A 27640-nucleotide genomic window follows, 5' to 3' on the forward strand; every position below is an offset into this window, starting at 1 on the left:
TGGCAAGCTGAGAAGTTGTTGGAAAGAAAAACCCAGAAACAAGTCCCTTGCATGCTTGACCGCGATTTGGCAGAGTCAGACAGAGTCCACTCTCTTGTGCAGGCTTCCGCCAAAAGAGATCTTTTCTTCCCTGCCAAGCATTTCCTCGGATCTAGAATGACTCAGATCCCGGGTTCCAACTTCCGACCTTTTCTGTTCTTTTCTGACTAGAGACCATGGCTGTGACGAGTGATCTGAGACTGGTAGCTAAGCCTCATCGGCATACGGCAATCAATGAACTACAGTTCCTACACTAACCTCTAATAATAGTAAATTCGTAGAGAAGATTGGTCGAGTCGTACAGAAGCACATGGGCAGATCATAACTGGAAATGACCATCAATTGCCGATCCTCCAGAATAGAATCAGCCAGCCAGACTGGTCACTGGACGGTGTTGGTTACCCAATCTGGTAATTAAATTCTCGTTATGCTTTCCAACAGGCTCTGACAGCGTTGATCTAAGTTTTGCTTGCTTGGATGAGGCAATTTTGCATCAATATGCAGGTACCACAGACTGTCATCTCCATCTTGTCAGTCTCTGACTCCAATATCAGTCATCAACTAATAGATCAAGATCCCCGAGTTGCACATGTTTTATGAGGAATATGTCTCATCGAAGACTTCAGAAAAGCCACGTCCTTTCGTATATGTTTCACTTCTCAGCCGCCTCCGGCCAACCCGTCCCCCGATGCCATCCCTGTCGTTTCATCAAAACCCCTTGGTCCCTGTCTCGTCTTGTCGCAGAATAACAAGTTACCAACTTTGTTTCCCCACTCGTAAATTACCTCTTACCTCCTTCCTCTGTCCTTCGCGGTTCCGACGGCTTGTTCATAGCACGTTGACGGCTTGTCATCTCGATAATGTCGTTGTCGTCTTCATATATCAAAAACACCCCAAGCAAGGGTTTAAAATTCTAGGAACGCTTTTTGACTTCCTTTTCTAGATTTTTACGAGAATGTTTATTATTCGGCTCATTTTAAACATTCAAGCCGCGCAATCGCTCATCTCATCTCGTCTCGTCTCGGTAATCACTCATGCTCATAGGCAGACTTGGCCTTGGCGGGCGGTTCTGCTGTTGACCAAAGTCCCAACTTATGCTTGATACATGCTAAATAGACTGTCGGGATATGCTGACTGCGAATCTCATCTTCAAGGCACGGTCACATCCATCGTGAGGCTCTTTATGCGCCGAGTTACTTTGAACCATGTCAATTCTAGCCCTGTCGTCAGCTGCAGTTGGCTGCATCTCCAGGGAACCTCAAATCCTACATGGTGTCACTATCCACAACTCAAATGCGCTGCGCCCTGTTGTGCTTTCCGATCAGGTAGACACCGAGATTGCCAATCATTTACCGTACTCGGGTAGCGTGGGACCTGGATATCCCCTCGATCTCTTGGACGCACCCATTCATCCCGTCTTTCATTCCACTTCCTCAATTCGTGGCCGAGGCTTCCCAGCTGCGTCCACCAAAGTTCCGCCGGGGTTGACATGGAGGCCCGCCAGCTGCGTGAGTCCTGGACTGCTTGTTGACTCTTGCGGCGGGAGGATGCTCGCCATTTGCCAGTTCTCAAGGCTTTCAACCACGTCCTTTGCATGCTGTTGGACCAGTCCATCGTTGTCCGTTTGAGCCACATATTGCAGTGTCCTCACAATATCCTCTCGACTCTCGTCAGTCAGACCAAAGCCAAGTTTCCTGCCAGACTCCTTAGCAGCGTCGAGAGCCCTCACAAAACTTAACACGTTCAGGATGGCAGCTCTTCGTAGAATTGCCGTCTCCATCTCTCGTTCCATTGCTAGGATATTGATGCAAAGGTCAACGCTACCAGATACGAGCGTTGGCCCAATGCCTCCTATGTTCGTTTCGATAGCAGCGCCAAAGATTGACAAGGCAGAAGTTCGTATTCGAACGTCTTCTGCGCCTCTCTTACTTTCCCATCCTTGGAGAATTTGAGCCAAAATGTCATTCCTAGCCCTCTGTTCTTCAGTCACTTCTTCTTCATCCAAGTCCATATCATCGTCGTCATCCTCCTTTTTCTTCTTCAGCTTTCTGAGCTTCTCATCACGAGCTTGTTTAGCCATAGTTTTGGCTCGATATCCACGACGTCCAGCGATGGACAGCAAGGTCTCGCTAACTTGGCGTGCAACATCACCGGTAAAGGTTTCCCCTAGTCGCTGGATCACTTGCAGTAAAGCTTCTCCAAACCGCAGCCGAACATCCGTCGTAGACTTTTCCTGTGGGTCTAAGTAGTGGTCTAGAAGCTCTTGAACTGCCGATTTAGGATGTTTGTTGGCCAGCTGAGTATAAACTTTGATGACTCGAAGGTTTATGTAGTCGTCGTTATTCTCGAGTAGGGTCGACAAGAGCACGGCAACTGCAGGGATGTCGAGGATTGGGCTGTCTTTAAGTATCAGACCAGAAAGCAGGTTCAATCCTTCAGACACGATGGGGGCTGGATTATCATCGCCCCCGGTAACATATTCCATGGCCAATTTATATGTCCTCTGATCTTCGATCTGCCGGGTGCTGGGGGCCGAGGCAGAGATATCATCCTGCTCCATTTCGTCTCGGTACTTAAGAAGCAGCGCTAGGTTCCTTGCTGTAGGTGACAATTGCGGCCTATCTTCATTGCTCAATCGTTCCAGGGAACTCTCTACAATCTTGAGCTCTTCTGGTTTAATGTGGGATTTCTGGAATGTCGGTGCAGTGATGACCAGATTCAGTAAGCTCAGTACCACAGCGAGTAGGTCATCTGCTAGCCTCGACTGAGTATCTGCAGTAAGAACTTCGCATACCAACTCTAGCAGCTGATCAAACTGGCTCACGAGCTTTTCTGGAGCCTTGTCCATCAGCTTCTGTAGAATAGTGACCTCGAAAAGATTTTGCAGAGGTGAATCTGCCTTTTCATCCTTAGGACGCAGATCAATTTTGATCTCATCATTTGGTTTGTTTGCTGTTTCAATCCAGCGCTTTAGGAGGCTCAAGAAGATGGATGACACCTCTGTGACCGAGCACGATGTGGTTATGAACTCAACCAGCTTAGCTGCTTTGTCTTCGAGTTCGTTCCAGTTCAGCTCGAGGCCTGAGTTTGAATCAAGTCCACGAAGCTCTGTGATCTCAATATCGCCTTTACCTTTGAGTCGGTACTCCCAAGGCTTTTCACTTCCTTCTGTGGCGCCTCTGCAGAGGAGGTTTCGAACAAATGGTCTGACACTTTCAGAATTACCGAATATCCTCAAATAGGCCTGTAGCAGTGCCCTCGCAGGCTGAACATAGTTCTCTTCCGTGCTAGGAGGTGGGTTTTGCCACGAAGCGAGAACCCATATCTGTAATAATACAAGCCTAAGGAGACGTCTGCATAGCCCAGGTGAAGAATTGGACATCACGAGAGTCTTGAGGCGTTGTAGCGATGTTTTGAGAGATTGGGAGGTGACGAGAACACGATCACGGCTGAGATCAACCATTTCCTCGTCTTCTTGCTTAATGGTAGTAGAATCAGGGTTGGTCATCGATCGTAATGTCGGATTTATATCCTGGACTAGGGGCTGAACAAATGCATTCCAACCGGGAGATCCTATCTCTGAGTTTAGTCTTGCTTATAGAGGTTGTCTGCTATTACTCACCAGGTGCACCATATTGCTTGTTCCCCAACACACCATAACCTACGATCTGAGAAGCGGTTTTCGCGAGTTCAGGACCAGCAGTTCCATCGATGAGCTCAAACAACTGTCCTGAGATGCCTTCGAACCACGCTTCCGCTGTCATGCTGGTTGGAACTGATGAGAGAAGTTTCGTTGCAACGGCGACACCTTCGTGTGTTATGCTAGCTCCTTGCTTCTGTGGCCCAGCCTTTGCATCTGGAGTTCTGCCAACATTGCTAGGGTGTACTGAGAAGACAAATTCCATGGTTCCACGGACACCAGTTGGGCGTAGAGGGAGGAGGGTGAGAGTCTGGACCAGAGGATCTCGTAACCATTGTGGGAGAACTGATGGCTTAATAAGTGTGTTTAGAGCAGGCAAGAGTTTCCAGACTGGTGTTCTTGTAGTCTGTTAGTGCCCTGATATTAAGATACATGATTGTAGTCAGAGTTGCATCTCACCTTTCGATGAGTTTGTCATATGCTTCGAGGCCCGATGCCTGAGTGCTGGCATCATTATTTGGATCAAAAGCTTTTTTACCTGCCTCTACTATCTCCTCGAGTATTTTCGGGTGTGCAGCAGCAGAAGATGACGAGCTTGCCATGCTGCGCCAGAGGTTAATGATAAGCTTCAAAAAATGTATAGGTGAGGTGAGAAGATTAGAAACGAGAAAAAGTCAATTGGTATAGGGTGTTTGTCATCATGATCCAAGAGCTCCAGCCTTCATGTGCACTCCACACTGTATGTACTGTGAAGAGGCTGGATCAGTCACGTGCAGGCGCGTTTGCAGTGGAGGCCCACATATTTCATCGCGTCTATCTCTCGGTGTGTTGAACACGACTTTCTCAGTCAACAACCACTTCGTGATGCTGTTCAGTTTCTAGGATTCTCTACTGGAGATACAACACCCGCCAAAAGGTAAGATTCATACAGATCAGCTTTCTGAAGCTCCCGATGCGGTCAAGATGAGCTCCTTCACTCCATCCAACACGCGCGACGCCTCCCCCACAGTCCTCCGGTCCTCGTTTCTCGCAAGGGATCCTATCGTAGGCACCCGCATCATTTGGTTACCCTTCCATATGCCGCTCTCGAGCCTGTAACAGGACCTCGTGAATGCCGCAGCCGGATTACGGTGGGTAGCGCATCCTGTATAGGACGTACCAAGCGGGCGGGTGAACGAGGCTCGGAACTTAACCCTAAGAAGATATCTGGTTATCAAGTTTTGCGCTCTTGTCGCCCAAGTCGTCTTTTATGCCGGTGAAGCACCAGCTGTCATCATGCCCGCTGAAAAGTTGGATGATTGACTGGTGGCGCTACTGCCGACGGACAGGCGAGGAGGGCAGTCCAGTCACCGTTTGGGTGCGCGAGAGGATCGGTGCCATGAGTCGTTTGGTAAGAGCCTCTGGTCTGAGGACGCTCGTCAGCCCTTTCCGCTGGAACCAGCACATTGGTCAAGAGTAGACCGTCTAGTCGTTGCGATTAGCTCTAGCTCTGGGTCTTGGAGATGGAACTAGTCTGACCACTTGGTCACACTGTTAGCTTGCCCATTACGCCCAAGCAGCTGAGAAGTGGGGCTTCGATCTGGCCTTCAAACAGCCAGTCAATGAATTTCATTCATGTCCCGAGTTTTCGCTTGCCGGAACCGCCAGTTAGGGTAATTCCATCTGGTGCAGCGGGCAACTCGCGGAAACACACAGAAATTCGGCGACTGACATATCTTGCTAATCGTATAGTCCCCGGTCCTTCAAAGCTGTTCATGGCATGGCGCGTTGCTGCACTACTTCACATCCACCCAACCCGTTCGCACACTGGACCACACCACATCACTTACTACCGGTGTGTGACGCTCCGCGTCTGGTCTGACCAAGCGCATTAACCTCCAGCCATGGGTCCCAATCCCTTGGTCATGATGGGCGCCAGCAAGCCTGCAAGGATCAGAAGGTCTAAACAGGTCCCTCAGGTCCGCCGAAAGGTTGAACCGAGACGAAAGGGTGGTTTTTATGGATGTCTTTTGTCCACCCGTCAACGCCCTCCATATCTCTCGCTGGCGAGAACTTTGGAGAGGAATCAAAAACTAGTCCTAGTTGGCAGCGCGAATCATACAGAAGGAGTTCTCCTGTCAGTGTCGGTGGGTCTTCAGACTGCGTTCTGCCATGACAACTTTTGGTGGAGTCGTGTTTGCGAAGGTATTGGATCATTATGGAATTGTCAGCTCACGAAACAGTCTTCACCTTTGCAATGGCCGTTATTGCAGGAGGATACTTGTGGTTGGTGTTGGAAGCATCACCGGGACCCATCTCGAGTTGGAGTCAAAGTTTCGTGCTTGTCTGGTGTTGTGAAAGACCCTTCCATCGAGTTGAGTCTCACAATTCTGTGTCGCACTGTTGAAGCTGGGTTGCATTGTTGGATCTAGGACAGGCCTTGTTGGGTACGGTAGTCCTGGCTGTTCTCTCGCCTGAAAATGGTGTGGAGGACAGCCCCCCGCGGTGAGGGGATAAGTCTACCCATTTCTTCTGATGATTGGACAAGTGCTAACATTCGGACAGGACCAGAGCCATCTAGATACACTAGCTGCCATGTTTGGGGACAAGCTTTCAGGTAAGTTCAAGATCTAAAGTCAATCGTTGTGTGGGGAAGTTGAAAGATCCCGTCTAGATCGGCATTCGGATCCGACGGGTCGGAGAATTAGTGTCGTGATGTCATGAATGCCAATATTTTCCAACGTCCGCGTTTCTTCGGCAGCAAATCAGAACTAAGAAAATACTCGTCGTAAACTTTATACATTTGTAACAAATGATCAGCGACAGATTTGGAGTGTGTGGGTTGCTCTAAGAAGCTTGCTTCCATCCTGGTCGTGTTACACGAGTGCTGACGAGGAAAGAAAAAAAAAGACGCATCTAATGGTGTTTCTCCTCACGAACATGCCATTGTAAATATCGTAAAAACTCTAAAGAAGTCCAAGATAATAGACTTGATCTGGATCGTCTTCAGCAATTTGTCTTGGAACTGTAAATGAATTTACAAGTATTACAACGAGAAGGACGGAGTTTGTCTAATTCTGTGCTTTTCTTACCCCCCAAGCTTGCTTGTTGAACGAGCCAATAGGAAATATCCGATGACTGAGATACCTGGTTGCTGGTGATGTCACATAATGCAGGAACCTGCTCCTCATGTCTGAGCTGATGATACTAAACAAAAGCAAGATTGCCCTGTTACCTTAGCTTACCTAGTCCGCTTACTCCTCATAAAATATCCCCTCCCTTCGTTTGCTCGCTCCCGTCTTGGCTCTGTATTCTCACGCTACTCTTCGAAAGCCAAGACTCGAGAGATATCCATCATGGTGAGAGCAGCATTCTTGGGCTTTTTGCCCGCCGTCATGGCCATCCCGGCAGCCGTTCCCGGTCCCGCACCAACGGTTTATCGTAGAGAGGCAATTCCAGCTGCTCAGCCTACGCAGGTTATGGACCTCGAGCGACGCGACATCATTGGCGATGTGGAGACGTATGTCGGCAGTCTTGTTAGTGGTGTTGAGACAAAGATCAAGGGATGGGTCAATTCAGGCATTCTCGACTTTCCAACCGGTTTCCCTACAGGCGATGCTGTTAAGAAGTCAGCAGGCGTCGACGACGATGATTTGAAAGCGGAGCCGACACAGGTTCTAAATATTCCGTAAGTGGCATAAATCATCTGTACGAATCACACTAACCAGGAGGCAGCCCATACGGCAATTGGACCGACAAGGGATGGAACGTTCGAGTGCACGGCAATGTTTACAAGATCCCCAACCTGAGCCAGGAGAAAGTCGACGACCTCGCCAATGTCTTCCTTATCGATACGAGTGTTGACAAACTGTCAAAGTCTCAGCAAGCTCAGGCTCGAAATGTGACAAAGTCCATCTTTGTGGTGCAACAGGACAATGTTGAGGTCAAGATGAACTTTGTGAACAATGTTGATGTGTCTCCCGATGAGAGCGGTGGTGCAATTGATGCGGTAAGCCAAACAAAAGACAACAGAAACATGGAATCAGTTGCTGACCATATATCAGAGGGGAGGTTCGCAAAACATTACCATGCCATATAACACAACTCTTGAGGGCGACTTTGACACTTTCGTCGTGCTTAAGAACACCACTGGCCCGAACAATGGCTATTTGATCCCCGGTAACGAAACTTCGAAGATCCAGACCCTCAATGTTTATGCTGAGGGTAAGAACAACAGCGGAAACGCAACCGCTTACCTCGTACCACCCAAGGGTATCACGATTGTCTCTGACATCGACGATATTCTGCGAGTGACAAAGATTTACGAGCCAAAGGAGGGTCTTCTCAACACCTTTGCTCGACCTTTCACTCCATGGATGAACATGCCCGACATTTACGCCAACTGGTCGTCTTCAGTGAAGGATTTGCACTTCCACTATCTCACTACGACACCTGAGCAGGCCACTCGTAACTACATGAGCTTCATCTACAACACTTACCCACTGGGCTCATTCGATACCCGTCCACTGAACTTCTCAGACGTCTCAGCGACGCTGTCCATCCGTCGCTTCTTGCTCGACAAGGTCTTCCAGACATTCCCTGATCGCAAGTTCATCCTCGTCGCCGACACGAGCAACTCAGACGTAATGAAGGACTACCCAGCGATGTACAAGGACTATCCCGGTCAAGTGCAGTGTATCCTCCTGCGCAACACCAGCTCCACCGACAGCGGTGACAAGTTCCCGTACAACACAAAGGGCTTTAAGGATATTCCTCAGAAGAACTACATGTTCTTCCACGTGCCTGACGATATCGCAAAGATTGACATTGCCAATGGGGGATGCTATAACAGCTCTATCAAGCAGAATGTGACTTTTGACTACCAGGGCCTTCCCTTTGGTTTGAGCGACGACGATAATGCCGCTGCGGGTGTTACACCTAGGTTAGGAATGGTTGTTGCAGGATTAATTGCTGCTGGTTTGGCGATGATGGTTTAGTTGGATTAGAGGGCGTTATTCCGGGGTATCATAAACTCAGACTGTAGCATAGGTAGTTACGAGCATAATGATTACGTTGAGTTACTCACGACAGACCTCACTCCTGTCCCCAGACGCTGTAATCGAAGAAGATCTCTGGTTCCATGGGAGCGTCAACAAGTCTGTCGTTGATAGGATACTCTACAATCGGTGATTACAGTACTCATACTCTTACCGTGACATGACATTGCGTTTACTTCGTTTTTTTTTTTTTCCACAAATCGTGCGTGTTCTTTCGTAAATCCGTATCAAATTACGTCAACCGGAATATATTCCGTCCAACGGCACATGAGTAATTCTTCGGAACTTGTCCACCCGAAGGAAGCTATAAAATTCAGGGTCCAGCTGAAATATCGTATGACAACGGCACCTCTACCGCATAGATCGTATGAACACCATCCCAGGCTCTTGGATATGAGCATCTCGTTGCGGAAAATAACGTCCTGTGTCTTGAGTATTATCCGGCACTCCGTGCATCGTATCCTGTCGTATCATGGCTCAAGCAACGAATATGAACTTTGACTCCACTACGGTACTTGGAACTTCCAGGATTGAAGAATTCCATACAACTGTCAAAGCTTATTGGGAATAGACACAAACTCTCTTGAGATGTATCGACGAGGAAGATGTACTGCACTAATGCGGCGAGCCCCGACTCTAAGAGAGATGAAATGGCCAGACAGCACATGCTCCAGATCACCAAGACAAGCCACTTAATACTAAATACATTAGTAGCTGCACTTGACTGAATCATGAACTGGTTGGTTTGTTCCTGGTTGTTGTCATGTCTGTATGAGTAATTGAGGTCTTTTCAGTAATTCTCTCAATCGTTCCATTCCGCTTCTGGAACGGGATGTTGTTTGTGCCATGACGCTTCTAGCACTGGCACTAAGCTATGGATAATGGGCTGATGCAGGGTTCTGAAGGTGCTGTATCCATAGCGCGTAGAATCCTCGCGAGATCTCGCAGGCATCTTTCGCATACCGAGCGTTGCATTGTAAGAGGATGAGGGGAGACAAGGTTCACGCCAAGACCAGGGATGGCTGTTTTCTTTATTGTCTCTTTCTAAAGTTCCGGCATATCACGGATCTTCCAAGGAGGCCAAGTCAGAGGCTGAGAGTGGTCATCGGCTCTTAGAGCTGTGATTCAACCTGAGGAATTGTCCAATAGGATCTCAATTGATACCCGCGCAGCTGAGACATTGAGGCTACCTAGTCGTCAATCTTAGCGAGGCGTGAGGTGTGTAAGCTATTTCTAGAAAGGAGTTTACACATGACACAGCGGCATCCCTCAAAAGTTGAACTAGAGACTCATGGTTGAATGGATGGAAGCTTCTAAAGGCCCTAGACCTTGAAAAACATACTAGAGACTGGCCAAGTTTTACGGGCACTAGTGGAGACCGCTTTCCCCTGATCAGCCAGTTGACAGCGGCTCATATCCTATTTGATAATGGTGTTGTGGATGTCGAAAGCACTAATCCGTAGCTGCCGTGTCTGTCTCTTGCCAATTGAGCATGTTCCTGGACCACAGACTGCTCATTCAGGCCGGAAAGAACGGAGACCTACAGGTAAGTCCCCGCCTGAGCTCTTTCTCGATTCACACATTTTCTGGGCTCTGGCTCCATTCCATTGGAAAAGGCAAGAGCACATGAAGATGGCTGTTCGCTGGTCATTATTCGTATTCCCCACTCGCATCCGGAAGCCACCATCTCAATCTCTTCAATCTCACTCAGACTTCTCCACTACTGCCGCTACTGAAGAGAAAACAATGCTACAAGCAGGGACATTCATCCGCGGTCAATTCGAAACAAGCCGCATGCTTAGCACTGCATTCTGCACCTCTAACCGCGTCTCTGTGGCTACGCGGTTTGTCTGTCCGTGCAATACGTACCTCCGTTGTTCGGGGATCCTGACGATCCGCAGTCCGCGGGAGTAAGCGAGGCCGGAAGTCTGTTCTAAAACAAACCGTCTTGCAACGGCGTCAAATTACTTCATCACCGAAGCTCAACCAATCCTCTGCTAATTGCAGGTACAACTGGTAGCTCAGCCTTGATGGACCCCCAACCAGCTATTGGCACCACCCTCACTGCAGGCACGTGGAGACTGGTGGAAACCGTTGCACTTGGTCCCTTTTGAGAAAAGTTTACCGTTTGAAGAGCAAAAACGCTATCCATGGCTTTTCGCGAAGTCAAGTGCTACCACTGGTCTAGCAGAAACGCCTCGTTCAGCTGCGGCTCCAAGCCTCTTCTTCAACAACCAACATCGTTCTTGGCCCTCTTCGGCCCACAATCAATTGCGGCTCCCGTGTTGGTCATCGCTATTTAAGTTGGTTTGATATTAGAGCTTAGACTCGCGCGCCTTGTTGGACAATCTCTATCGGTGGGGTACCTCATCCCGAAACAAACAACGACTGACTGATAAGTCCTGCAGCCAGACAAGGATCATCAGACGAGCTCTCTTTCCGAGGCACGCCACATCTCACGACCTAGCCCTGGCTTCCGCGCCTTGATCTGATTCCTTGACATGATCTCGTGTGCCTAGAACTCATTACTGACCCGCTCAGCAGCAGGTCGACCACAACTAATGCTCCCTGAGCATCACATCACATGTCGTGTGCGTTTTTAGCAGATGATTAATCGAAACGAAATGAGATCAAAAACTGCCTCGTCTTTTCCGCGAAGGAAGAGGTCAGAAATCAATTTCCCGGCTCCAGAAAGGCCAAAAAGATAACAATTGTTGCCACCCAGTGAAACTCATTCGCGCCTGTTACATGATGATGTCCGAATAAAAAAAGAAGCCCAAAAATAAAAACAATTGCAGATTGGAGTCCCCCGTCTCCAGAAAGGTTCAACAGCGCATGGGTATCTCGCGGGGGTTTTGTTTGCTTGCGGTCTTGCTCCAGCCACCAATCTCCCGCTCCATCCAATGCCGAGCGTCGCAGTCAGTCAAAAATCGTACACTGCATACGCCCAATGGCGCGTTGCAAATGGTCGGCGGTCAAGAGAGAGGCATGCCATCCTATCTCCCCGTTGCCGTCGGCACTCAATAGTCCAGTCCAGTCTTTGCCCGTCGATAATTGTTTCCAGCTCTGCCGTCCTCATGTCGCAATTGAAGAAACCCTCTCAGAGGGTGACGCTCCTGTGCCCCTCGAGGACACTACTCTTCTCAAAATCGATGATGTGCCATGATGCTCGGTATACCTGGCATAGCGCTTGTTACGGGAATTGATGGTGGTGGCCGACTGGCCTTATCCCGAAGAGTCCAGTCGTCGCCAGGTTCTGAGGGAGCTACGAGCTCCATTAGAGTATATTGAAGAATACCGTCGAGAACTTGTGGGACAACAATATCTCGAGACAGTCCCCATGATGGTAATGAAGGTTCTTCGTTATCGCGCCCATCAGCCTGGAGCTATCAGTCAGTACCAGCCGAATGAATTGATATGCAAAGCGAATGTCCCAACTTACAAGGCATGATGCGCAAGGCGCATTATTCACCCAGACCCAGTTGGGGCAGTTATGTGTATAGAAGTACTTGCATCTGTACTTATAAAAACCACCAGCTCCACTCATTGTGCTGTTGATGTCCAAGATAGAAGAGAGTTGTATGGCGTAGTGAGGAACGGATTGGACAAGGTGAGATATGAATCAATGGGCAGACGGAGAATGAAATGCGAGGAAGAGGCATAGACTCTTATATGAGCTGCCAGGCAATGAGAGGAAGTGACGTGAATGCGATTATTAGCACGGGGAGTGGACTAGGCTGGGGAAAGGGTCGAACGATTTGCTTGTACTACCGCTGAAGTGCGGATGGCCAACATGTCAAGGATACCCAGGGCAGAGCGGAGCTCTAAGTGGGAATGAGCTGGCATGATCAAAGGCGCGTAGTGTTTGCTCGACGGAGTACGACTTAGAGACTCGGGCGCTGACGTCTTAGGGACAACTAAACTCGATGGGAATGGCCGTTGGCGTCGCAATGCCATTTTGCATGGCATTGACTGATGCCCCCGCCGAACAAAACGATGCGATGTGGTGGGGACCACACCCGTAGTGATGACAGACAGGGAGCCCCTGTGAGCTCTGCAGGACGACTGCAGACACCTTTTACAAGCGACAAGGAGACATGACTTGGGTACGGGCAGGCAAAACAACGTACATGATTCTAAACCGACGATGGAATACGGGAACCAGCCAGAGATGACTTGTTCTTGAAAGGCCGGTCTCAAGGAGAAATCGACACTATCAACATATTTCGTTACTATGCGCTCATACAGCCGGGGAGGACATTCAAGCGCTTCCAGAGCACGACTAGACAAATGTTAATCAGCATTAGTGGCATTCATGTGTTGCGGTTCCCGCCTCAATCTGCTGCTCCAGTACAGTATGCGTCCATACTGAAAAGCGAAGTGATAGGATGGGTCATCGCAGAAGCCATGTCGACAACTTAAACGGTTTGTGGTTCGTCGAGACGTGGGGCCATGGGACGAGAGCTATAAAGGGTGTAGCGTCCGGCGGAATGGCGTGAGGTTAGACCCGACAAGGGCGTGTCTACTGGTCTGGGGAAAGGACGTACTGTCCGCCATGGTCATATCCAATGATACCGAGCTTTTGCGCATCCCCCTCGGAGTTGACCTTACTTGAGACGATGCATGATGATTTCCCCCCGTCTATGGTCCACGCCTAAGCCCCTAGGTCCACGGCAATCACAATTGCTCCAACGCCGCATACAGGACAGTACCAGGTCAGGGCAAGAAACCCTCAACAGGAATAGGGAGGGGCGTGCTGTGTATCTATGAATATGTTGTGGTGTTTTCTTTTCGGGCCAGCCGGCGCCACGACCTGAAGCCAAAAACCCGTAGTTAACGGTAGGCTTGCTGCGGTCGTCCCATGCTACCATGTGTCGTGCCACAAGAAGAGCACGGGCAAAGATCCGATTGTCGGACGCGCAGTGGCATGGTTCAACATCAAGCAGGCCATGTATAAAATTAATCTGACCTCACTCTGACCCTGTGGCTCTTCGAGGCAGGGACTTTGTGGGGAGGGGATCTCTGAGGCTGAAAAAGAAACGTTCTTAGAACATCTTGGGATCGATGCCAATGCGGCTCAGCCCAGCACCTGGAATGGAAGGACGGGAAAAAGCAAAAAAAAAACAACAACAACAAAAAAACACTTTGCTTGTGAGGGGACGGGATCCACAAGCGCGTGGCGCCGCAGTTTGGCTTGTGGGTATGCGAAGTATATCTCAACGTACACATACTTGCACATGTCGCAATGGCTTTTTTCCCTGTGAACTTGTGTTGGGGAAGCTGGTAGCCAATCTATCGGCGATACAAACTATCAAGGTTGCCGAAGAGCGAGACCAGAGCTTATTACGAGGAGGGACTTCAGACATGGGGGGTTACCTGTTCTGATATCATGAGATATTTGAGAAGCATCAGTCTTTGCTCGACAAGATTACGACCCTACCCGGAGGTCTCGGGTCGCCCCGTGCTTTTCCAACGTCCAGTTGAGCATCACCGATGACCTCGGGCGTCTCCATTCGCGGATCTGCCATTCTACCTCGGCCACTCCACACTCATTTGGACTTCTTCAACACCATCTTCTGATTGAGGCAATTGCAATGTTGCGCGATAAACGACACCTTGGACGGGCGCGCAGAAGAAGCAGGATCCAGGGTTGGTCAGTCTTATCGTTGCGTTGCGTTGCGACTAGACAAAACTTAAAAAAGTTTCTCTCATTTCCCCATATTGGGAAAACATTACAAACCGCGCAATATGCACAGTTGACAACGCGGCCCCCTCGGGCAGTGCACCATCTTCTGATGCTTCTTCACCTGTGCGCCATCTTGCTTCTTCCGCCCCCCCCAAGTATGTTCCAGGTTGTGAACAGGGGCGAACGGCAAGGAGCTATGGCCTCCTCGGATAGATTGCCATGATGCTCAACCACCCAGGAAGTGCCCTGCAGATACATACATACAGGTAATGCTCTCCATACTTTATTCTCCGGTCGGCACTGTCGTCTGCTTGAAGCTCGAGCCCTTCCACTGCATTGCATTCTCGAAAAGGAAGAGAGCTGCTGGAGCTCCCGTCAGAGCATGTCATTGATTGGACCACTTCTGAAGGTCTGAGCCGGGCAATTTGTTTGGTCCGTACGATGATACCCTGATATTCCAAACCACGCTGAGATACACGTGATGTTCTGCATCAGCTCTTCTTACTGATCTGATATTGCTGGGTCATCCCTGGCTGGAGCGGTCTCAATCATTATGATAACCCGATTGACTTTACCGGGTGAAATTGAGGGATGCTACAACGGCTCTTTGTCACCCCTGTCATCGGATAATGGTATTGAATCGGTCATGAACGGCTTTGGCGACCTAAAACAGGTATTGATCTCGTCGGTAGTCAGTAGCCGGGTCTGTATGGAAGCAAACTTCGAGGTGGAACCAATAGGTCAAACGTGGTGGTAATTTTTTTCTTCTCATACGATCTCCTCACCTCGTATATCTGCCCTTTCATACCCTCTTACTCTCATTCGTCGTGGGGCAATCATGGCTGTGAGCAACAAGTATTCTTGAGAAGGGATCCGCACCCTCTGTGAAGACCCGGCCCTATTTGTCTGTCCCGCCGTATATCAGAAACAAACAGCCATCGCCGATTTTACTTGGCCCAGTACAATTGAACTCGTACTCTTTTGGCGGTCTTCATTTCACCGTCATTGGTGTCAAATTGTGGTAATAGGGGCAACATTGCGACTTTTCGAAGCCAAGGTGCAGTGTTGAAAGCGATCCACGATAATTGCTCTCAAGTTACTGGCGTTGTTGTTCCCAACTTACACTTACACTTCGTTTAGTTTCTTTTCTCTTCTTTTTGCTTTTTCCATCGATCTCCCGTCTTGCCCGCCTCCAGAACCGATGTCGATGAGGGGAGCCTTGCTAGCTTGGCCACTTTTATCGGCCCCTGGTCGCCCACATCTAGAACGAGCAGGCATTGACACACACATCGTCATCCCAAGAGAGAAGGACGTGAGAGGTGAGAAAACCTTAGAAAAATTGGAGTTGGATGGCCGAACCAACATTCAGACTGCATCGTCAACCGCGGCGAGACGGATATGCAGGCCACCCTTCCCTCTGCAAGGATGCCTTGTTTGTGTTTGCATCAGAGAAGCTTCATCCTGACAGACATACATACTCAGGCTATTCCGAGTCAAGCTTTGCTGATTGCCTAGTTGATTTGAGGCTGGGAGAAGAGGCAACAATGCAGTCAAGACAAACGCTCAAACAACCAGAAGAGGTGTCGTGCATGATACTAAAGAAGCATGAATGCTGCAGAACTGCGCAAGTGCCTGGAATTCGTTGATAATGTTTCATCTAGTTTGAAATACGGCTGGTGTGCTAACAATAGTTCTCTCTGCCACAACCTTTATTCAGTCCCAAGGTTATCTGTCGCCTCTTTCCTCCTTCTACCTCCACTCAAGATACGCACGAGTAAAACAACCCAAAAACGCCCGCATCCCTCCATGACACTCACTCACACCCTCTTTTGGCAATCTAACGGTGCTGCAGGACTCTAAGACCGAATAGGTAAAGTGAAAGACACCATGGACCAGACAGAGAGGGGCGCGACGAGGGGGAAACATTGAAGCATGAAACACTGTAAAAAAAAACAATCCAACCGAGCAGCCAACCATGAAAGAAGTGGCTGATGCACAAAAAACGCCGTGGTCAACCAGTCAACTTGTGAGGATGTGCAACTCCAGACCGGGATGAATAAGGGAGGGGAAGAGCTTTGCCGAGCTACATAGTAGTCGCAAACAACACCTCTTCCCTACTCTCAGTAACAAGAAACGTTTGTGTCTTGTCGGCCCCATCCCCATGCAAGGCCGAGCCGCAATGGAGGGCCGTTTCCCGCACGTACATGGTAGGGCTAAGCATTGGATAAGCAAAGAGGTCGATCGCTCACGTTTTGAATCCCTGCCCACGCCTGTATTGTCGATTTCTAGGGGACGCATGGAGAGCCTTTCCTAGCCTTTCTTTCATGGGCCTCTGCAGTGAGTACTTCATCGACCAGCCTTCATGGCTTCCTTGCGGCGCTTCTTTTCTGCAGCGCGTGCGAGAGAACGCTTGACGTCGCCTTGCTCAAAGCTGTCGATATCGTAGTACGTAGGGGCAATTTCCTGCAAAAAATGTTAGTAACTGTAAAATTGACTCAAGGTGCTCGTAATGAAACGAGAGTCATCTGGGACTATCACTTACCAACAGCCACTCAGGTCGGATACCCGTACATGTTCGGATGTATTGCTTGGACGTCAAGACAAACTCGTTGTAGAGGACCCAGTCGAACTCGGTACGGAGGACAGTTGAAGGGTGAATTAGCACAGCCTGGTCGTCCTTGACAGTGCGATAGAGCTTGCCAGAGCTCTCCTTCATGGCGACCTGCATGAAGAAACCGGCGAGCAGTGCGCGTCGAATGTTGGTATAGTAGTTTTTGTCCTCAAACGGTGTTGACACAAGCTCCAAGCCATGCGTCTCCATGATGCGCTTGAGCTGAGCGCGAACGTTATCCGCACTCGAGAGATGTCGGAAGGAGAGGAAGTGCTCGTGGCACCACTGCTTTGCACTGTTGGGGTCGGATGTTGCCTGGCCCTTGAAAGCGTGATAGGCGTTGAGCAGGGTGAGGTGGTCACCATCGGGATGCGCAAATTGAGCCTTCATCTCATCGGCGCGCTTTCGGTTGTTGGCAGGGCGAGTGAAGATTTGAGGAACTGAGAGAAGCGAGGTAATAGAGAGAATCTCGTTCGAGCAGTAGAACTCGGGAGACGAGATAAGCATGACCGCCAGAGCGGGATCAAGGGGGAATGCTGAGGCCATGCTGCCGAGAGTGGTCAGCTCACCATCGTCGTCCAGACAGGCAAGATAGTTGAGCTCCTCAAGGGCGCGCATCATGGTCTCGGGAGCAGGGGGGTCCATAAGATCGAAGTGGACAAGATCCTCCACACCAAGCTTCTTGAGCTCCAGAACGGTGTTGGCGAGGTTGGAGCGCAGAATCTCGGGATATGTTTGCTCAATAAGCTCCTTCTTGAAGGCCTTCTCGGTGTACAGACGGAAACACTTTCCGGGCTTGGTACGACCAGCACGACCAGCACGCTGCTGGGCTGAAGCCTTGGAGATGGGTGAGACAAGGAGAGACTCAACACGGATACGAGGGTTGTAGATCTTCTGCTTGCTAAACCCGGGATCCACGACATAGACGATACCGTCGATAGTCAAACTAGTTTCGGCAATATTGGTAGAAACAATGACCTTGCGACCAGGACGACCGCCCTTGCGAATAGGCGCAGGGGCCTTGTCGAAGATGCGCTGTTGCTGGTGGGGAGGCAGGGTACCGTACAGAGGGTAAACGGCGAGAGGACCAGCGTCGACCTCGCGCATCAGCTCATCAGCCTCGAGACTGATCTTGCGACAAGCGTCCTCAATCTCGTCTTCACCTGTAAGGAAAAGCAAAACATCACCCTCAGGCTCTGAAGCGTGAATCTGGAGAACGGTTCTTATGGCGGCCTCGACGTAATCGCGCTCAGGCTCGGGGGTGTAGAAGATCTCGACAGGATGTGTTCGACCGGGGACGGCGAGCAGGGGCGCATCGTTGAAATACTTTTGGAACTTTTGAGCATCGAGGGTAGCAGACATGATGATGATCTTGAGGTCGGGGCGGCGCATAGAAATCTGCTTGAGTAGAGCCATGAGAATATCGGTCGCGAGAGTACGTTCGTGAGCCTCATCGAGAATAATACAACTGTAGCGAGACATCTCGTGGTCGTGCATGGCCTCACGCAGAAGCATACCATCAGTCATGTACTTGAGCATAGTCTTAGGACCTGTCATGTCCTCGAAACGAATGCTGTAACCAACTTCCTCGCCCAGGGTGACGTCCATCTCGTCGGCGACACGCTGCGCGACCGACATGGCGGCGACTCGACGTGGCTGGGTACAGGCGATAAGCTTGCCGGTAAGATGCGGTAGCTCGTCGTAGACGACATACTGAGGAATTTGAGTAGTCTTTCCAGAACCTGTCTCACCGACAAAGACGAGAATCTGTGTTGAGTGGTACTTGTCCAAAAACTCTTGTCGTTGCTTGTGGACAGGCAGATCGCGACGGCCCTGGAGAATCTGGAAGTACTTTTGCGAATGAGGCCGGCCGGTGAAAGGGTTCGACTCAGAGTCCTCAGCTTTTGAGGCCTGGGCAGCGGTAGTATGCTGCCTCTTCATACCAGTGAGAGGAGACTCTGGCGAAGGCTCTGCGCCATGACCATTGCTATTACCGTTGTCGTACATGTGAGCGAGGTAAGGGTTGTATTTCTCGTCCTCACCGTCCTTCTTGGCCTTCTTTCGCGTGGATTCGTCGGCGTCGGCGCTTGAACGCTTTCCTCCCTTGATATCGGACATTATTTTCGGTGAATGACAGGGAGAGGAGGTGAGAGAAAGTGGCGAGGCTGAAGCGGAAGGCCGTGGTGTTTTTGTTTTCTGCTAATGCTAGAAAATTTTGGCGGGACCTTCTAGGCAGTTGCTTATCGATAAGGATCCTTGTCACACAGTGCATGAGATGTGATTGCGTTACTGGGTTATATGACGAGATGCAGCGTATATGTGCGTGCTTGTAACATCAAGTGTGGCATAGAAATCATGAAGTTGTATGCGAGAATGAGATTGCATTGAGTTTGTCAACACTTTTGCTATGAGGAGGTTTTTACCGAACCTGAAGCTGTTTTGCTGTACTGTTTCAACTCGAAATGGGCGCACACTGTGCATTTTCAGGGTCTTTGCGAAGATCAACAGCTCTTTCTCTCGAGCTTGAAGCTTGAAATTCCAACTCGCAGGTTCTGGGGATGCTTCTTGCATACAAAAAACAAGAGCAATCTCTTTATAGGACACGTCTTGATTCTTAGCAATTTTTGTCTATGACTCTTTTCCCCTCTATACTCTTCTCTTCGTCTCATACATCCCACTTCGCACAACTGAACGATCTGGCTTGGTTTGGCGGGGTGAATTTACTCCACCACCAGAAATCTCAACTTTATTTTGCTGTTTCTCCCTGCAGACTCCAACCGCAAACGTCGTCCCCTGACAAACTCTAAGCTACAATTATGGCTTCTGACGACGCAGGCTTCGAAATGTCTGACAACTTTGGTCTTCAACGTCCCAATTTCCACATTGGATACCACGACTCAAAACGCGATGAGCCCCTCACCGACATGCAGTATGGCCATCTGCTGAACCATGGTGTAAGTCGCAAGCTTTCCACGCCAAAGACCTTTATATTCGATATATGATACATGGCATATAATCGTGAGGATGCTCGGGGCCACCAATTGACTCTTGGATAGCTGGCCTTTGCGACGACTCCCATCACAAACACTCACTTCCGAGACCGTGTCTTCGCTCTTGTTTCTGAGCATCTGTCCGCTCTATCCGAAAATGGCGAGAAGCCTACCACCAGGGCAACTGGCTCACGAGCAGAGCCTATTTTGCCTCCTCTGACTCCGAAGGACACCGCTCTGTTCCCTAGCGCCGCTGTCAACACCTACACTGCAGTCATCAGCCCCTGGCTCGACCTTGGATCTTCTAATCCCATCATCTCAAGCATCTCCCGTCAGGTCCTCAACGTTGAGATTAATTATGCCAACTTTTGCGGTGTGAGAAGCATCATGATTCCTGCCCCTCGACAGGATGCTTCCATTGATGGCGGCAACCAAAGTCTTGCCCAATATGCACGAGCTGTTGAGGAGGCCCTTACCGTTGGAAACCGACTCACTTTCTTGATTCACATGCCTATGTATCGGGAGCCCGGCCTAGATACAGAGGGAGCTAATATCTCTTCCCTTGATGTCAAGACTCTGACTAAGACCGAAGGAAAGGATATCGATCTTCTGGCCGCTTGGGATTCGTGGCACCACGTCCGAAGTGTCTGTAACTACAACACTAGACTCTTTGTTGGTACGCTCACATCACTCTCTCAGGATCCTTGACGAATGCTAACTTGATGGAAAGCTTTGCAAATTCCCCGTGTTATGCCCGAGAAGGATCTTCAGGATCGTTGGTTTGCTGAGCCTTTGCACTACCTCACATTTAGCCCTCTGACTTTCCAGGCTAACAAGGCTGGTTTCCCATCGCTGTCTAAGCACCACCAGAACCTCATCTTCTCGTACATGCGCTTGAAGAATGTCCCATGGATTCTACTCTGCGACGTTGGCCCTGATGTTTCACATATTAAGGATGGCCACCAGTCTCTGCCAACCGCTCAAAACGAGTTCCCCAGTTTGGCCGAAGCTGAGTCTCAGGACCAGTCAACCAAGACCAAGAATAACGACTATATTTCCTATCTGCAATGGCTCGAGGACCAGCAGCCACCGTTTAGCTATCTTGAGAGCCCAACCTTGACCAGTTTCCAAGACTGGCTTCAGTCACCTCTCCAGCCTCTGTCAGACAACCTCGAGTCAGCGACATATGAAGTATTCGAGGGTGATCCCGTCAAGTATAGTCAGTACGAGATCGCCGTGTTTGAGGCTCTCACGGAATGGAAGGAACTCAAGAAGCCTACCTCTAAGGACGGCAAGGTTGTCGTTGCTGTTGCAGGTTCTGGCCGTGGTCCTCTCGTTACTCGAGCACTCAAGGCGTCCGAGGACGCTGGAGTTCCTATCGATATGTGGGCAGTTGAGAAGAACCCCAACGCCTATGTCTACCTTTTGCGCCAGAATGACCTCGTCTGGGGTGGCAAAGTCAAGGTTGTCAAGACCGATATGCGAGCATGGAAGGGTCCTATCGTCTCTGAGGACGAGAATGGACCTGTATATGGCAAGGTTGATATCCTCATCTCTGAGCTTCTTGGTTCATTCGGCGACAACGAGCTCTCTCCTGAATGTCTTGACGGAATCCAGCATGTCATGTCCACGCCCCATGGAATCTCCATTCCCAGCTCTTACACCGCTCATCTGAGCCCTATCTCGACACCAAAGATCCACGCTGATATCCTTTCGCGAGTATCTGGAGACCCCAACGCTTTCGAGACACCCTGGGTTGTTCGCCTTTTCGCTCTCGACTTTGTTGCCGAGAAGGTGCCCAACAAGCCCCGATTCCAGGAGGCCTGGGAATTCTCTCACCCTATTCCTGAATCTTCGCTCGCGGCTCTGGAGGCAAAGCGCTCTGGTGGTGTTGTCGGAGGCGGCGGCGGTAGCATGGCTGGTGCTGCTGGAGCCAACGACCACAACTCGCGATATACTCATCTCACATTTGTCTGCCGGACAAGAGGTGTTACCCATGGATTGGCGGGCTACTTTGAGTCGACTCTATATGAATCTCAGATTCCTGAGAACAAGGGAGAGAAGATTGAAATTAGCACACATCCTGAGCGTATCGATGAGAAGAGCAAAGATATGATCTCTTGGTTCCCCATCTACTTCCCCCTGAAGGTAAATTCCTTCTCCAGCAAGTATCGATGCGTACTAACAGAGTTGTAGAAACCTCTCTACTTCCCAGCTGATACTGAGCTCGAGATTAGCATGTGGCGACAGACAGATGACACCAAGGTGTGGTATGAGTGGCTCGTCGAGGCTTTCACATGGGTTAGCCCGACAAGCCGTGTCAAGGTTGCTTCCTCAGATCTGTGCAGCAGTCGCCAAGTGGCATGCTTGATGTAGACGAATGACCTGGATCACGGCGAGAAGAACTGGCTGGGATAAATGATGTGACGAAAGAAAAGCTTTGCTTATGAGTTTGAAAAGGTTAGAAGTCTTGACGTTTGGGGACAGCCGTCGCTTGAATTGTCAAGTGGCTGTAGCCTGGATACGAGCTAACTGTTCTTCACATGATGGTTCACTATTTGAGGAAATCACATAGCATTTTTAAGACCGCTATGAAGCTGGAGAGACATCCTTAGCTTTGAATATCTACATTGGCTGCCCTTGTGATGGAGTATCACGCGATCAAGTCACGTATTGTGATCAATGTTGTTGCTCTGTTGACTGTAGTATAAACCGACACGATACTGAATGTCTCAATGCACATGATGAGCATTGAGACATACTGTCTGCCATAGTCTTTGTTGCTGGTCTATTCACATGCTATGTTCCACTAGACCGAGCCTCAATTGAAGTCGAAGTCGGTCAACTTCCGATCAATGCACATGCTTTGTCTCACCTTATAGGACACTTTACCTGGTCATTTGGGGAGTATAGGTGCCTAACAGATGTAATTACGGCTCGGTGGACGGGAAAGGTGATGATGCATACGATGATACAAGACAAGGTCATGGTTGACTTGTGATATACTTCTCGCCTCATGAGACGTTTTATATGCAGAATCAACATGCCATGTTCAGGCATCAATAGATTTGTAATGCTCCTGTTGTCCGACAATATTTGACTTTATGAAACAAGCCTTCCCTTCCACCGATGAACTGTGCCCATCATGACATGTCCATGAGAGGCCATAGGAGCCCGTATTTACAGTACTGGCTGTGACTGCAGCGCCTCTCACGCTTCCTTGTTATAACAGATGGTAACAAGACTTCTATCTAGCTGCTTGAATGCTTCCCGTGGTATCACATTATGTTGGACCGTCTGAATATAGCAAGACGAGGCGACACACAAAACGCGGGGGAATTTAGATTAACTACGCCTTGACTGTCGAGGTGCACAAACCCCAGATTCTCAAGTAAAATTGCCTTTAACCTCATTAGTAACCACCAAGTAATTAACACCCCGTAAAATTAACTGCTGCCCTACGAGGCGGCTCTAGACTCACTCTCTCATCATGGTCAGTGTAAGCCAAAAGCCGGAATAACCCGGCGTCTAGTCTCGCACCATTTCCATCGGCAAGACTCGGTCAAGCCCTGTAATTTTTCACCAAATTATTATGGAGTCAAGCATCGTCATTCATCAATTCCATCCTTCTCCAATTCTCCATGTGGAGTTCGGTTTTTTTTTGACGTTAAGTACTCATGAGAATCCCGGTGCCGGAGCCGGAACCGGGAACTGAATCGTGCATGTATTTCCCCAGAAAGAGAAGGAAAACGGAGCCTCAATTGACTTCTAAAGTAGACGCCGGCGGACACTACGAAACTGTAAATCTTTCAGGTCCCGGTAGAGGTGAGGCAGAAGTGGAAGAGCCGGGGTCGGGTATGAGCTGACTGGAAACCCCCTAGAAATAAACCAAGAGAATAGTTCGTGAGAAGACGGGCTCTACAGGTGCCAAGGATTGTACAACGCCTGTTGACCAGGGCGAGTGGCATGTCATGTTGCATACTTGTCATGACACTCTAAAAACATGGCGAGACATCACGGTAAAGACATATCACGGGTAAACGTAGATGTAATAGTATAGACTTTTTTTCTGGTATTCACAATTTCTACCAAAAACAACTCCTTTGTTCAACGCCGTGGTGCCTCTTGCTTGCTGTTAAAGCTTCGCAGGCAGGTCTCCAACTATACAGAAAGAAATGGCGTTGACGCCAGTCGAGAACAAAAAGCACGGAGGTCGCAACGTTCTCCGCAGCCGGGGGGGTATTCTCTATGTAAAAACCCGACTTATTTGCTTTTTCCCGTTTTCTCCCTCTTTCGTGGTGCATATACTAGCCCCTCGTTTCATATGACGCTCCTGGCGGCATAGTACCGTAGTGCCCTAAGTGGTTTCTCGAAGTGAACTGCAGTTGGAAGCATCGTCCTGTTCTGCATGTCTCGATGGGATGGGTTTGCGTACCCCTCCCTGAAATGCACAGTGAAGTTGATCACTATGTGCATGGTCACTCGGCGTCCCCGTATACTATGTCGTGCAGGATATATGCTCCAGACAGTAGATCCTGGCTCTCGTCATAATCTGCGCGTCATCGTAGGTATTCATTCGTTCATCCCGTCTTTTTTTTTTCATCCCACCGCTCCACCTATAACTCCTCGCCTGTGGCGGGAGACATATTTAACCGAAGAGAGCAGCGCCGCCGGACTCGATAGCCTCGATCTCAGCGGCGTTGAGGGGAGCGCGGTGGAAGCGAGTGGGAAGTTCAGAGACGTCAAAGGCAACGCCCTGAGGGGGCTTGACGGAGCCAAGGGAGGCAGCGGGGGTTCCGCCGAAGCCAGACTTCTGGAGAGGACCGTGCTGCTGGACGTGGTCGCGGTAGGAGCTGAAAGACTTGTGGGTGGTAGCAGCATCGCCGTTTCCGTAGCCGGACCAGGACTCGGGGAGCTTCTCGACTCCGGAGGCAGGGTGAGGCTTGGGGGTGTGGTCGACGTTGGCTGCAGAAGACGATGTTAGCTTGTACTGAGGGGAAGCTGACGGTATTGCTCAATACCAGCGGGTTGACATACAAGGAATGGTTCGGGGACCGAGGAATTTGATGAGAGGAGTACGCTCAGCGTGGACAGCAGCCTGTCGGAGGGCTCGAGTAGCAGAGAACATTGTGACGGTTGTTTGGGGGGTTGGTCGGGATAGCTCGGTAGACGTTGATGAGATCGAAGAGTGAAGAGCGTGCTTGCTAAGATGAGAGATGACGAAGATGCAATGCAATTGGGTTGAGAAGAAGAAGAAGAAGGAGGGGGAAGGGTTATAGTAAGAGACGAGCGTGGGAGAGGGCGCGATTATGTATTTGAGGAATTTTTTGGGATGGGATGGAGTGAATGGAAGTTAGCTCAGGCCAAGGTAACTCCCAGCCAAGCCCAGTCCAGGTTGTACCGCGCCGAAGCGTAAGGTAGCCCACGCACCGCACGCACACAGACTCAGGTCACTTACAGGGAACGTCCCTAGGCAGCTGCTAGTGGCTTCTGCTAGTGCCAGTCCCGTCGAAATGGCGCGAACTGGGCCCAAGCGAGCTAAAAAGTTGGGAATCCACATCCACCAGGAAAAAAACCTCGACACGACCAAGAGAGAGGGAAAAAAAACAGGCCACAATTGGTGGCATTGAGCTGCATGTCCACAGAACAACACGTTACCCACACCCAGAAATCAGAAGCAATTCTGCCCAAACGAAATAAGAGTGGGATGAGCTTGTTGACTTTCCCTTCCCCAGTGGCACAGCAGAGACATCCAACAATACAGTTGCCCAAAGACGTGGGATATCGACATGGGGCATGGATGCTACAGCTACAGCAGGGCCAAAGACTCCGCTACCTCGCATGCGCATTCACTTGCATTTGCCATGAGAAGCAGCGAGAGAGGGAGTCCAGATTTACTTGTGACAGTCTCCGATGGACGGCCTCAAGGAAGTTGATCGTAGGCTGAGAGAGGATCATGATCATCCCTCCACAAACCCATCTTGCATGAGTCGAGACAGGTCGGTCCATGATGCCGTCGGCGGATGTACCGCCCTGCATTACAACACTCCAGGCAATGGATGTCTGGGGTTAACGACCGGAGTTGGGCGGAATGGCGTGGTCTATCACCTTGAATCAACGGGGTTAAGCAGCCGTCTTCAAGGCTACAGCTTATTCACCTGAAGGTCAAAGGTGAATTGAAGCCAAAGCCAAGACAAATCCCCGAACCGATAACTCCAGGCACCATAAGCAAATTCACCGGCATCCTCAAACGAACCGAAAGTTGGAGTAGCCAATGCCCAACTTGATGCTATTCATCACTACCCCAAACTCCGAACATGGCCACCATCTTGACTGCAAGTTTACATCCCGATGCACACACATTGATCATCTACCATTTGCCGTCTTGAACATCAGGGCAGTTGGTTGGAGAAGCTCTCCCCCTTTCCGCCCCAGGCTTACCATTCATACACCCCCTTCGCCGTTCCTCCGGGATTGGCAACAGAAACTCAGAGGTTCGTCTGCGCGGGGGAACACACATTGCCTTTTTGGGAGAGAATGCTCGTCTGGGGCACGGCGTCCGGGGGAGACTCTTGATTGTGTGGTTGGTGGAGGAGGTGGGTAGACTAGAGACTACCTTAGAAAGCGGACAGATGGGCGCGTCTGCGAGTGATGATCGTTTCTCAAGTCAAGATGAGGCTGGAGGGTCTTCTCCTCTCTGCTGTATACATCAACTACAGCATATGGCTATGCTGGTCTGTACAGCACAAGCGAAGAGCTCCGTGCCGTGTCCGTGCCATCCGAGGCTGGCCCATTGGCGCGATCTCACCAAACAAAGGCCTCAAGGGAAATAAAAGCTAAGGCCACGTCCATGTCACTGCTGGACCCTACCTACGTAATTGAAGTGCTCCCCCCCTGGTCCGGACTCCGAACGCGAAACGTTGTTGCGCTGAGTTTAGCTGCCGCTCTATGCGGAGCGGAGAGGAGCGGAGGCACATGGTCCAGACAGGCTAATGTAGGGCCTAGGACGCCGACATACAAGCGTGAAAAGACCAGCGTTACAAATTGGAGAGTGAGGGAGGGCAGGTAACACGGGGGGAGTGATAATGCCGAATAGCGAAGGATCCAGCGAGTATTGGAAATCATCTTGATTGATAATGGCATTCGGGGTTACATACTCATCTCATTACTACCTACGACTCAAGGGTATGACAGAATTGTTCATTCGCAGCATAACGGGATGAGGATAAGTGGACTAAACATTTAATTACATGATCTTCAAATCGTAAGACGTGGCATTTGCCCCCCCGCGGTCTTTGGTCTTTGCAGTTGTTGTGATTGATGCTGTTGGAAAATAAAAAGTTGATATCTCTGAATCAAGATGGTGTTTTGACCAATCCCGTGTCGAGATCAGGCTATGACAGATTCAGATTACATGTGGTTTATGAGTAAAAAAAGATACGTACCCAACCTCCACTGCCTGAATCGCATTTCGTTTCTGCGGCTGGGGAAGCATCGCTAAAAGAACGTGGTGGATTTGGTAGGAGAGTCCGACAGATCCAACGAGATCTGTTCGTATTGTTTATGGAAAACAGTTGTTCCTTCTGAAGTGGTTATTTGTAAATATGTCGTCTTTAATGAGAGCTACTCTGTAGAATG

The 27640-nt window shown here is 49.8% G+C and overlaps 10 protein-coding genes across 14 annotated transcripts; 6 read left to right on the plus strand and 4 right to left on the minus strand.

Annotated features, from left to right (window-relative positions):
- Positions 1-904: 904 nt before the first annotated feature.
- FOIG_07839 (uncharacterized protein) lies at positions 905-4380 on the minus strand. The gene is made up of 3 exons (XM_031207545.1): positions 4139-4380; positions 3662-4077; positions 905-3612 (listed from the first exon to the last, which is right to left on the minus strand). The coding sequence occupies exons 1-3, from the start codon at positions 4279-4281 to the stop codon at positions 1460-1462; spliced, it is 2712 nt and encodes a 903-aa protein (XP_031063078.1). The 5' UTR covers positions 4282-4380; the 3' UTR covers positions 905-1459.
- Positions 4381-4538: 158 nt separating this feature from the next.
- FOIG_07840 (uncharacterized protein) lies at positions 4539-5138 on the plus strand (the record flags this gene model as incomplete). Its single annotated transcript, XM_031207546.1, has 1 exon — positions 4539-5138. Exon 1 carries the CDS (start codon positions 4929-4931, stop codon positions 5136-5138), a length of 210 nt encoding a protein of 69 aa, XP_031063079.1. The 5' UTR covers positions 4539-4928.
- Positions 5139-5562: 424 nt separating this feature from the next.
- Positions 5563-6090, plus strand: FOIG_07841 (uncharacterized protein; the record flags this gene model as incomplete). Its single annotated transcript, XM_031207547.1, has 1 exon — positions 5563-6090. One exon carries the CDS (start codon positions 5563-5565, stop codon positions 6088-6090), a length of 528 nt encoding a protein of 175 aa, XP_031063080.1.
- Positions 6091-6870: 780 nt separating this feature from the next.
- Positions 6871-8898, plus strand: FOIG_07842 (uncharacterized protein). The gene is made up of 3 exons (XM_031207548.1): positions 6871-7346; positions 7394-7667; positions 7723-8898. The coding sequence occupies exons 1-3, from the start codon at positions 7015-7017 to the stop codon at positions 8653-8655; spliced, it is 1539 nt and encodes a 512-aa protein (XP_031063081.1). The 5' UTR covers positions 6871-7014; the 3' UTR covers positions 8656-8898.
- On the minus strand, positions 8884-13675 carry FOIG_07843 (uncharacterized protein). The gene is made up of 2 exons (XM_031207549.1): positions 12158-13675; positions 8884-12095 (listed from the first exon to the last, which is right to left on the minus strand). The coding sequence occupies exons 1-2, from the start codon at positions 12260-12262 to the stop codon at positions 11859-11861; spliced, it is 342 nt and encodes a 113-aa protein (XP_031063082.1). The 5' UTR covers positions 12263-13675; the 3' UTR covers positions 8884-11858.
- FOIG_07844 (uncharacterized protein) lies at positions 13515-19248 on the plus strand. 2 transcript variants are annotated; one of them, XM_031207551.1, is made up of 2 exons: positions 13515-16875; positions 16958-19248. In XM_031207551.1, the coding sequence occupies exon 1, from the start codon at positions 13780-13782 to the stop codon at positions 14098-14100; it is 321 nt and encodes a 106-aa protein (XP_031063084.1). In that variant the 5' UTR covers positions 13515-13779; the 3' UTR covers positions 14101-16875; positions 16958-19248. The 2 variants fall into 2 exon arrangements, with proteins under 2 accessions (XP_031063084.1, XP_031063083.1); XM_031207550.1 differs by having other exon boundaries at positions 13515-15720; positions 15771-19248.
- FOIG_07845 (pre-mRNA-splicing factor ATP-dependent RNA helicase prp43) lies at positions 15860-19212 on the minus strand. Its single transcript, XM_031207552.1, has 2 exons — positions 16944-19212; positions 15860-16864 (listed from the first exon to the last, which is right to left on the minus strand). Exons 1-2 carry the CDS (start codon positions 19128-19130, stop codon positions 16748-16750), a joined length of 2304 nt encoding a protein of 767 aa, XP_031063085.1. The 5' UTR covers positions 19131-19212; the 3' UTR covers positions 15860-16747.
- A 256-nt stretch (positions 19249-19504) lies between the features above and the next one.
- Positions 19505-23002, plus strand: FOIG_07846 (protein arginine N-methyltransferase 5). 4 transcript variants are annotated; one of them, XM_031207553.1, is made up of 4 exons: positions 19505-19966; positions 20069-20678; positions 20733-22150; positions 22199-23002. In XM_031207553.1, exons 1-4 carry the CDS (start codon positions 19829-19831, stop codon positions 22376-22378), a joined length of 2346 nt encoding a protein of 781 aa, XP_031063086.1. In that variant the 5' UTR covers positions 19505-19828; the 3' UTR covers positions 22379-23002. The 4 variants fall into 4 exon arrangements, with proteins under 4 accessions (XP_031063086.1, XP_031063087.1, XP_031063088.1 ...); XM_031207554.1 differs by having other exon boundaries at positions 20733-23002; XM_031207555.1 differs by lacking the exon at positions 19505-19966 and having other exon boundaries at positions 20018-20678.
- A 589-nt stretch (positions 23003-23591) lies between these two features.
- FOIG_07847 (uncharacterized protein) lies at positions 23592-25408 on the minus strand. The gene is made up of 2 exons (XM_031207557.1): positions 25040-25408; positions 23592-24967 (listed from the first exon to the last, which is right to left on the minus strand). The coding sequence occupies exons 1-2, from the start codon at positions 25128-25130 to the stop codon at positions 24651-24653; spliced, it is 408 nt and encodes a 135-aa protein (XP_031063090.1). The 5' UTR covers positions 25131-25408; the 3' UTR covers positions 23592-24650.
- Positions 25409-26276: 868 nt separating this feature from the next.
- On the plus strand, positions 26277-27071 carry FOIG_07848 (uncharacterized protein; the record flags this gene model as incomplete). The annotated part of the gene is made up of 2 exons (XM_031207558.1): positions 26277-26496; positions 26722-27071. 2 exons carry the CDS (start codon positions 26277-26279, stop codon positions 27069-27071), a joined length of 570 nt encoding a protein of 189 aa, XP_031063091.1.
- Positions 27072-27640: the final 569 nt, after the last annotated feature.

This window comes from Fusarium odoratissimum, assembly GCF_000260195.1.
Source record: "Fusarium odoratissimum NRRL 54006 unplaced genomic scaffold supercont1.11, whole genome shotgun sequence".
Lineage (NCBI taxonomy): Eukaryota > Fungi > Ascomycota > Sordariomycetes > Hypocreales > Nectriaceae > Fusarium > Fusarium odoratissimum.

Excerpts from the sequence above, each read along its gene's own strand:
- FOIG_07839 (XM_031207545.1), bottom strand. The coding sequence starts at position 4,281 with ATGGCAAGCTCGTCATCTTCTGCTGCTGCACACCCGAAAATACTCGAG. Across the intron at positions 4,078-4,138 it reads TATGACAAACTCATCGAAAG|AACACCAGTCTGGAAACTCT; the intron begins GTGAGATGCAAC and ends ACAGACTACAAG. Across the intron at positions 3,613-3,661 it reads CAAGCAATATGGTGCACCTG|GATCTCCCGGTTGGAATGCA; the intron begins GTGAGTAATAGC and ends ACTCAGAGATAG.
- FOIG_07842 (XM_031207548.1), top strand. The coding sequence starts at position 7,015 with ATGGTGAGAGCAGCATTCTTGGGCTTTTTGCCCGCCGTCATGGCCATC. Across the intron at positions 7,347-7,393 it reads ACACAGGTTCTAAATATTCC|CCCATACGGCAATTGGACCG; the intron begins GTAAGTGGCATA and ends ACCAGGAGGCAG. Across the intron at positions 7,668-7,722 it reads GCGGTGGTGCAATTGATGCG|AGGGGAGGTTCGCAAAACAT; the intron begins GTAAGCCAAACA and ends ACCATATATCAG.
- FOIG_07843 (XM_031207549.1), bottom strand. The coding sequence starts at position 12,262 with ATGAGTGGAGCTGGTGGTTTTTATAAGTACAGATGCAAGTACTTCTAT. Across the intron at positions 12,096-12,157 it reads CGCCTTGCGCATCATGCCTT|GCTGATGGGCGCGATAACGA; the intron begins GTAAGTTGGGAC and ends TGATAGCTCCAG.
- FOIG_07844 (XM_031207551.1), top strand. The coding sequence starts at position 13,780 with ATGCCAATGCGGCTCAGCCCAGCACCTGGAATGGAAGGACGGGAAAAA.
- FOIG_07845 (XM_031207552.1), bottom strand. The coding sequence starts at position 19,130 with ATGTCCGATATCAAGGGAGGAAAGCGTTCAAGCGCCGACGCCGACGAA. Across the intron at positions 16,865-16,943 it reads TCCGACCTGAGTGGCTGTTG|GAAATTGCCCCTACGTACTA; the intron begins GTAAGTGATAGT and ends CATTTTTTGCAG.
- FOIG_07846 (XM_031207553.1), top strand. The coding sequence starts at position 19,829 with ATGGCTTCTGACGACGCAGGCTTCGAAATGTCTGACAACTTTGGTCTT. Across the intron at positions 19,967-20,068 it reads GCCATCTGCTGAACCATGGT|CTGGCCTTTGCGACGACTCC; the intron begins GTAAGTCGCAAG and ends ACTCTTGGATAG. Across the intron at positions 22,151-22,198 it reads CCATCTACTTCCCCCTGAAG|AAACCTCTCTACTTCCCAGC; the intron begins GTAAATTCCTTC and ends ACAGAGTTGTAG.
- FOIG_07847 (XM_031207557.1), bottom strand. The coding sequence starts at position 25,130 with ATGTTCTCTGCTACTCGAGCCCTCCGACAGGCTGCTGTCCACGCTGAG. Across the intron at positions 24,968-25,039 it reads CGGTCCCCGAACCATTCCTT|CCAACGTCGACCACACCCCC; the intron begins GTATGTCAACCC and ends CGTCTTCTGCAG.